This window comes from Macrobrachium rosenbergii, chromosome 5 (genome assembly GCF_040412425.1).
Source record: "Macrobrachium rosenbergii isolate ZJJX-2024 chromosome 5, ASM4041242v1, whole genome shotgun sequence".
Lineage (NCBI taxonomy): Eukaryota > Metazoa > Arthropoda > Malacostraca > Decapoda > Palaemonidae > Macrobrachium > Macrobrachium rosenbergii.
The window spans coordinates 52,425,459-52,433,993 of record NC_089745.1 but is presented as its reverse complement, the minus strand read 5'-3'; the positions used below and the strand labels follow the sequence as shown (position 1 = coordinate 52,433,993).

Here is an 8,535-nt window from a genome sequence, read left to right as displayed (position 1 = left end):
ATTTGCCTTTTACATGAGGATTGAGTTGGCGCTTTTGCTTTTTTTTTTTAACCTGACCAGCGCCGTTCATATCTTCGTGCTTTAGATGATAAATTCCTCGTCTTGCTACATATTCGTTCGTCATTATGCAAATATACCTCTGATTGCCAGTTGATTAATTATATTTACTTTACAATATTAATTACTGGTTCATTTGATATAATATTTCCTATTGAAGTGCAACGGGAATATGATCACATACATGTCAGTATGTATTTTTGTATGTATGGCTGCATGTCTGTATGTCTATGAAAGGTAAATATTTTATTTTAAGATTGCAATGAAAATATAAAGGAAACGCCAGTTCTGTGAATCTGAAAAAAATAACCACTATGTTTAACAGATCCCGAGTTGTTTAACAAATACACCGAGGAATCAGACGAACCTTTACTTTTGTGTACTCTTTCCAAGTTAAACATTTACGGACTTCCCAAGTTCAGTGGGTTAGTTTACTAAACCCTAAGACAAGAAGCTTATCATTATGTTTATGCTTTCATTTTCAAAATTTAGCGGGAGTTTCTTGTTCATGTGATTTTCATCTTGGGAATAGTTTTGCATTGTCATAGAGAGAGAAAGAGAGAGAGAATTTTTGTTCTTGCTCACATGCGTGTGTGTGTGTGTGTGTGTGTGTGTGTGTGTGTGTGTGTGTGTGTGTGTGTAAGTGAATGAAAGTGTGTATTTACATAACTTAAAAGGTCACTGCACTAAAGACCAAGGTTACCCCAGAAGCACACAAGCTGGGCCCAGTAGTAGTAAGGACGTGGTGTTAATAATATGTTTGGGCAGAGGCTCCATTGCATGGTTTTCTTGCACACTTTATGCCTGTCTCTTGTATACACGGTCATAGTTTACAAGTATCCATACACATGCTTAACATTACATTTAAGGTGTGTGTGTGTGTGCTCGCGCGCAGTAAATATTAGAGTGCTTGATAACTAAGATAAAAATTAAAGATCGGACAGTAAAAAATGCTGGAGGCAGAATTAGTGCTTTTAATCCTTCGTTAGACCAAATGGATTGCATTCTGTGCTGTGTCGTCACGGAGACCACTCTAAATGCCACTTGAAGGAATTGACGTGTTCACAGGGTGATTTTGCTCTTAATCGAAGGTGATGGTGGTTTGGGGGTGGTGGGGTGGGGCCCGATGGTCTTTGTATAGTGGTAGGAGGAGGCTCGATCGGGAGGGATAGAGGGAAAGAGTGAGATGGCGGGAGAAGCCAGACCAGTAATGAGGAAATGGTTGATAAATCTGGATGTAAAGCGTGTGGGTGGGTGCAGGTGCGTCAGAGAGAGAGAGAGAGAGAGAGAGAGAGAGAGAGAGAGAGAGAGAGAGAGAGAGAGAGAGAAATAATATTTGTTAGAGAAGTATGTTAACAGTAACATTATGTTTCTGTTACAAATCGACGAAATGATAATGAGTATAATGCAAAGGAAAATAAGGATGGCAAAGAACATGACCGAAGCAACAAACAAATCCAAGTAGATGGAAGATCACCCTTGTTTTCATTCTTTCCTGCTTACGTTCCGAGCCAGTTTACTTTTCGTTTGATATGTGCTCTCATGCATTCGTCCCCTCTCGCACTGTTCTTTGCCTGGCCCGCACAGCTGTGCTCATTGCAGAGGATGACAAAAGGACTTCATTGATAATGGACTGACTGTAGTCTCTCTCTCTCTCTCTCTCTCTCTCTCTCTCTCTCTCTCTCTCTCTCTCTCTCTCTATATATATATATATATATATATATATATATATATATATATATATATATATATATATATATATATATAATATATATATATATTATATATATATATATATATATGTGTGTGTGTGTGTGTGTGTGTGTGTGTGTTGATTTTTCTGATGTGATGTTAACGCAGCACTAATTTTAGATACTGTGCGCGTGCACGAATGCGTAATGCGTTCTTATCCGTTTATAGCTGTTCACAAGTGATACGTTATAGAAATTTGCATAACCAGCTTCCATTGAAACTTGCAAGTGTTATTGACCAAAGATTTGCGTGCAAATGTTTTATCATTCAAGCTCTCTCTCTCTCTCTCTCTCTCTCTCTCTCTCTCTCTCTCTCTCTCTCTCTCTCTCTCTCTCTCTCTCTCTCTCTCTAGATAGATAGATAGATAGATAGATAGATGTGTAGAAATAAATTCTGACGACTGTTTACTAGAACTGGGTTTTTATTCTACAATTGTTGCGACATTTTAAAAGGTTGTTTCTTGGCACCTTTGACTAATGTCTGTAAAATCACCTTTGACTAATGCCTGTAAAATTCCTTGTCCGTCCCACAGGAATCTGAGCAAGAACAAAATCGACCGTCTGGATTCGCAGTCCTTCAAGACCCTGGGCTCGCTGGCCGAGCTGAGAATGTCACGGAATCTGCTCAACGCGACGACTTTCAACCGTTCAGCGCCCTTCTTCACCAACCTCACTAATCTCGTATCGCTGTGAGTACGGCAGCTTCCACGGCCTTCCTCAGACTCTTACTCGTAGACTTCGGTCTCTTGTTGGTAGAGATGGATCTCTTTTTGCAAGATTTCGATCGCTTATTAATAGCTCATGACTGTTTATTTAGTACTTCAAATCCCATATTGATTGACTTAAGGTTTTTGTTTGTTTTTTCGATTCATGACAGGCCGGGGAAATACAGATATGTTGATACACTGGGTTTATGACAACTTTCAATTTTTTATTAACATGTAGTATACGATGTAAACTTTTAGACGCGGGAGCTTTCATTAAAGATTTTTTTATTTTACTTACTCTGTGTAAACTGCATATGTTGGGCTTTGGATAAAGTAGATCCCTTCATATAAGGGATAGAAATGGCAGTAAGTGGTTGGTTATATATTTGTTTCCCCATTTATATTAGAATCATATAACTAAAATGTCTTGTTCAGAATTCTAATATGAAGATTTAATGCACACGTGGACTTTCGTATGCGTTTGTACACTTTATACTTTGCATAAACTAAAGTGACCTCCGTTAATGTTTATTCTTAGGAAATATCTTGTGCACTCTGTAATTGTTCAGATTTTATGACTCGCTTTGTACATCGAATTCTGATGAACTCATTTGATTCCATTTTCTGTAAATTATACGCTGTTGTGTGATTCCCACTCATGTTCCTGAATTATGTTTCAGTAATAACTCTAACTGGATCCACGGATATTTGTACAGACTAAAAAAAATCTTAATATGCATTCCTTCATCTTAGGAATGCTTACGTTTTTCCAGTCCGTAAATATCAGCCTTTTTGACCAAATTGTTTGCCAAGAATGGAGTTTCGGGCTTCCAGATTTGATTTAATGAAGAATGGAATAATGAATGTTAATGTTCATGCAGTAGAGTGGGAAGTTTTTTTCCCAGTTTTCAGTCTACGTGTTAAATGTATGTCCCATACACTTGCTACATGTAAACACAGGGGGTCTTAAATATATGAAGAGTAGGCTTCGTGTACCGTCAAATTTATGTTTTTCACTCCCACAAAGTCCCTCCCCCTTCATTTGTTTTGACTCCACTCAGCTGTTTTAAGGTATATCATTCTTTGGTCATATATTAGCCTTTACTCAGGATATTAATGTCTCGTTTCATCACAACTTTTAAAAATTCTTCGACAGGGATTTGAATGGGAACAAAATCACTGTTCTTCCTGGGTTGATGTTCGAACATCTCAAAAGACTGAAGATGCTGAAATTACGGCGAAACCAGATAGTGAGCTTCAGCGACGGTGCTTTCTATGGTCTGGACGAGTTGTCGACGCTGTAAGTACAGCTCTTGTGGTTCTGGTTGATTGAGAGTATTATTTACTTACTGTCTGTAGAAAAAGTTTAATAACCCTAGTAATGATGTAGAGTAATACTTTAAAACCGTATAATGACACGTCACCCCTTTTCTGCTGGAGATTGAATTGGCCAGCTAGAATTTATGTCAGTAATTAAGGTATAATAATGATGAAAGAGAACAATTTGATAATGTATGGATAGTACTTCTAGGCTGGAAGTAACTTGTTCTTTATAGAAGAGTTATGCATACAACTTTTCATGTTATGTTCTAAAAGTGGGACGGTTTTCTTGTTTGTTATTACAGGCAACTGGACCATAATAACATAACCACTGTACGGAAGGGGTGGGTTTTTGGCCTTGGTTCCCTACAACACTTGTCCATTAGCTACAACCAAATCGACTCCATTCGACCTGATGCATGGGAGCCCACAGAGAAGTTGCAGACATTGTAAGTTGTTTATTCATTCTGGAAGAAATTCACTGTTAATGATGTCCAAATTTTTAATGAGGAAAAACAAAACAATAAAATAATAAAATGGAATGAAATAACGTGGTAAACATTTAGAATAAAATTTGAACAGCACCTGGCGTGATATTGTTTAGTCATTGTTATGAAGCAAGGACAGGTCCTAGATAGGTATCTATGTTTTTCCTTTCCTGAAACGAATATTGTCTTGCAGAGACTTGAGTCACAACCGTCTTGTTTCATTGAGAGAGGGAACTTTTCGAAATCTTCGAGAATTGGAGAAGTTGAGCTTGTCCAGTAACTACCTGGCTCACATTGAGCGCAATACCTTTGCGCTGACACCAAACCTCAAATCACTGTGAGTATTATTTTGCATTTTTTCCATCTTGAATGGCGGGTAAAGGTAGGTTGGTTGAAGAAATGCGTTATTTGTATATTTTACGTGCAGGAAAAATATATGGCATAAGACTCCAAAGATACTCTCAGTCTTCACACTATGTTGTATTACTGAACATCGTGAAATGTTTCTTCCTACCAAAGAATAATATTACTGTATATTTCAAACAATCTATCCCTCACTGGATTTTGTGTATGGTTTAGTTCCACGTACCCATTGCAAAACTATAATTTCAGTGTATCGTCTTTACATTATGATGATTTATGTCTTCATAGTATTGTCTTGAAATTATTATAATTAATTTTTTTTTGCTTATAGGTCATGATATATTGTTCAACGTTATTGTTTGCTTTCTACATTTTTGTTATCTTATGGTTTTGCCTTTGTATTAAACTAGTCTCATAAATTGTTTCTCTCATTGTTCATGTAAAATATTTTATTGAAGTATTACATATGAATTTACTATTTGAAAATCAAGGAAGTTTTCTGATGTCATTTTGTTTAATTTCTCCACAGAGACCTTTCAAGCAATCAGCTTAGATGGAGTATAGAAGATGATAGTGGCGCATTTGGTACTTTAAGCAAATTGCAAGAATTATCTTTGGCTTATAATGGTATAGAAACTGTACATGTAGAAACTTTTGCACCTTTAGAATCCCTCACTTCATTAGACTTGCGTGGCAATCAGCTACGCATGATACCACTAAATCCATTCTCTCGGTTGAAGAGACTTTCTACCATCCATATGAATACGTCCAATCTTGTGTGTGACTGTGAATTATCCTGGTTCCCTGGATGGATATCAGGCGTCAATTTCAATTCTTCGACATTAAGAGCCCTCTGTAGTTATCCACCAAGTTTAAAGGATCGTCCTGTAGCTTTCCTTCCAAGTTCTGAATTCAGCTGTGAGTCATCACCTCGTCCAATAATAAGCCAGTTTCCCAAAGATTTTATAGCCCTTAGAGGTGATAATGTAACACTTGCATGCGTTGCTCAGGCCAGTACAGAGGGTGATCAACCTAGGTTCTTTTGGCGAAAAGATAATGAATTACTTGTCAATTTTGACATTGAAACTAGAGTCAGTGTCATAGGAGGAGATGGCAAAGGAGGGGCAATTCACAATGTGACATCTTTGCTCAAGCTCCCAAATGTAACTGATGAAGACAGTGGAAGCTATCAGTGTGTAGTTCGAAACCATTTTGGGGCCAGCTATTCTCGGAGAGCTAAAGTTCAGGTACATGTCTTTCCGTATTTCACCAAAAAGCCAGCAAGTGTAGCTGTACCAGTTGGTGGAGTAGCAAAATTAGATTGTGCAGTTGCAGGTTCCCCAGCACCTAATATGTCTCTGCTAAAAGATGGTGGGGATGATTTTCCAGCAGCACGTGAAAGACGTCTTCATGCCTATCCAAATGAGAATACCTACTTCATTAAACCAGTTGAACCACATGACCAGGGGCAGTATACATGCAAAGCCACAAATGAGGCAGGTACTGCCACGGCAAATGCTTCTATAATAGTGCGACAAACACCAAAATTTACCAAACCATTGCAGGATCGTGTTGCAAGAGTTGGAGAAAGCATTGTCTTGGAATGTCAGGTATTACATTTCTACACAATTACTTTTGTATTTGTTTGTGTCTGTATTTATCAGTTTTTTATTGACAGTGGAATTTTACCAAGTTACATTTAGGAATACAATCATTGAAGAAGTTTTGTGCTCAAATATACCAGAAATGTCAAATATTCAAAATTTTTGTGTAGCATAATCTTGAATACTTAATTTCAGTTTCCTTAGTTTAGATATTACGTTTGTATTTCCTTTTTTAACAGTTTAATTTGGGGTTTTTTCAGTGTGACAATTTTTCATTGAGTGTTCACTGAGCTGTAGTGTGCATGCAGTTTCATAATAAAATTTCTGCTTTAATTTGGCAGAGTAGTTATTACAGATGTTTGAACTCTTACTTAATAATTAATTTGGCACAGTAACAAATGGCTTAGTTATATAATTGTACTTTACGTGTTTTGCTAAATATTATAATCTTCTACAGGGCACTGGACAACCAACTCCAAGGCTGAGTTGGATCAAGAATGGAGTTCCGCTTCAAGAAGGAGATCGATATGTCTTGGTTCAGGAGAGTCAGTACTTGCTTATCTTGGATATCCAAGTGGATGATGCAGGAACTTACATTTGTGAACTAACAAATATACTGGGAACTATAAGAGGTCCAGTGAAGCTCTCTGTTAAAAAAGGTAATAGTAATTAAACAGTAAAGAGTTTTTCTGGGTTGTTTCCATTGTTGGCCTAGAGTAATGTAAAAAAAATTACCTGTGTGGTTTTTTTTCAGGCTAAAGAAATTCAGTTTGATTCTACCACACAGTATTCTTATGTAATAGAGTGCAGATGTTTGGATCAAATATTAATGTGAGGTCAGCATGCAAGTACAGTAAATATAGTTTAACTGTAGGGGTTATTGTGTACCAGAAAAATATTGTAGTTATTTTTGGATTTTGATTTATTAAATGCTGAAAGTTTTGTGAATAACACCTTTATTGTTTTATATTCACATTTTCATTGAAAAATACATTTGATTAGAATATATTCCTTCATATCAGCAGAAAAGTTAAAAAATACATGTATTATGTATTTACCTTTGATAGTATATCATCATCATAGAGTTTTTATTAAAAATCAAGTACTGTAGCATTGATAGTAATCTCTAATGTTTTATGAAATACCAGATTTATGTCCACTTCCTAGAAAGTGTAGGGTTTAGGAACTAAAGAATCTAAGGCACCACCAACCAGTACTTGTAGAACTTAGTCTTCTTAACAGAGTTACATTCATAGCCTGAGATTATGTAAAGTTAAATACACCATAGATGTTTGATAATGCTGCATTGTTAAATGGACCAAAATCATTGTGGTTCCGCCAGTAAAGTAAGTTACTAGTCACAACTGATGTAAGAAGCAGGAAGGCTGAAATTTCAAGGAAAAAAGTAAAATTATCAAATTATAAAAAAAAAAAAATGTCTAGGTGATATTACCATGATAATTATGAATGTTCACTTGTAAATTTTTCTTTTTTTTTTTCAGAGGTTACCACCACTTCAACAACAACTGGTATAGTGATGATGGCTGTAGTTTGCTGTGTTGTAATTACATCTTTGGTTTGGGTTGTCATAATATACCAAACAAGGAAACGCTCCCAGTCAGCAACACTTGGGCCACCTGGTGGGTTTCCAGAAGATGGTGTTGGCAGATATCCATCGCATCTACCACCCCATCATCACCTGCCACCAGATCTTGTCCATACATTCACTCCTTTGCTTGCAAACCCTCCAGAAGCATATACCACAACTGCACAAGATAGTGGGTCAGAACATTCAAGTGGAAAAGACTCCGGAACTGGTGATTCTGCACAGCGATCAAGTGAAGATCTCCTTCCCATTGACCTTATGAGGTCTGGCTTACGTAGATCATTAATTATATGTGCAGATTCAAACTCAGCCTCAACTCTGAGAGGTAAGAACTTTGGACATCTCGAAAATTGTAACTCTTATGAATTTTAGCACTAACTTTTTAGTTTTAACACTTGCTGTTTTACCTGTTCCTGTCAGTGAAAATATGGACAGAAAATAAGAAAACTGATGACTATCAGCAATGAACATTTTTCTGGAATGGACATTGGTTAATGCTTATACAAATGCAATACCTCCAGAGCAAAATCAAGGAGCTTTAATGAAATTAGTAACACCATTTCCATTTTTTGTTGCTTATACACTTACTGGTTGAGCATTGTTTGTCGTACCTTAGCTATAAAAGATTATTATTAAGTT

The 8,535-nt window shown here is 36.6% G+C and overlaps 1 protein-coding gene across 1 annotated transcript in view; it reads left to right on the top strand.

Annotated features, from left to right (window-relative positions):
• The window catches only part of lbk (lambik), a 95,526-nt gene that overhangs the window by 81,972 nt on the left and 5,019 nt on the right, over positions 1-8,535 (top strand). The window contains exons 5-11 of the mRNA XM_067104310.1: positions 2,342-2,497; positions 3,672-3,815; positions 4,141-4,284; positions 4,517-4,660; positions 5,216-6,296; positions 6,748-6,949; positions 7,793-8,221. Coding sequence (XP_066960411.1) covers positions 2,342-2,497; positions 3,672-3,815; positions 4,141-4,284; positions 4,517-4,660; positions 5,216-6,296; positions 6,748-6,949; positions 7,793-8,221 — 2,300 coding nt within the window. The remainder of the gene's footprint in view (positions 1-2,341; positions 2,498-3,671; positions 3,816-4,140; positions 4,285-4,516; positions 4,661-5,215; positions 6,297-6,747; positions 6,950-7,792; positions 8,222-8,535) is intronic.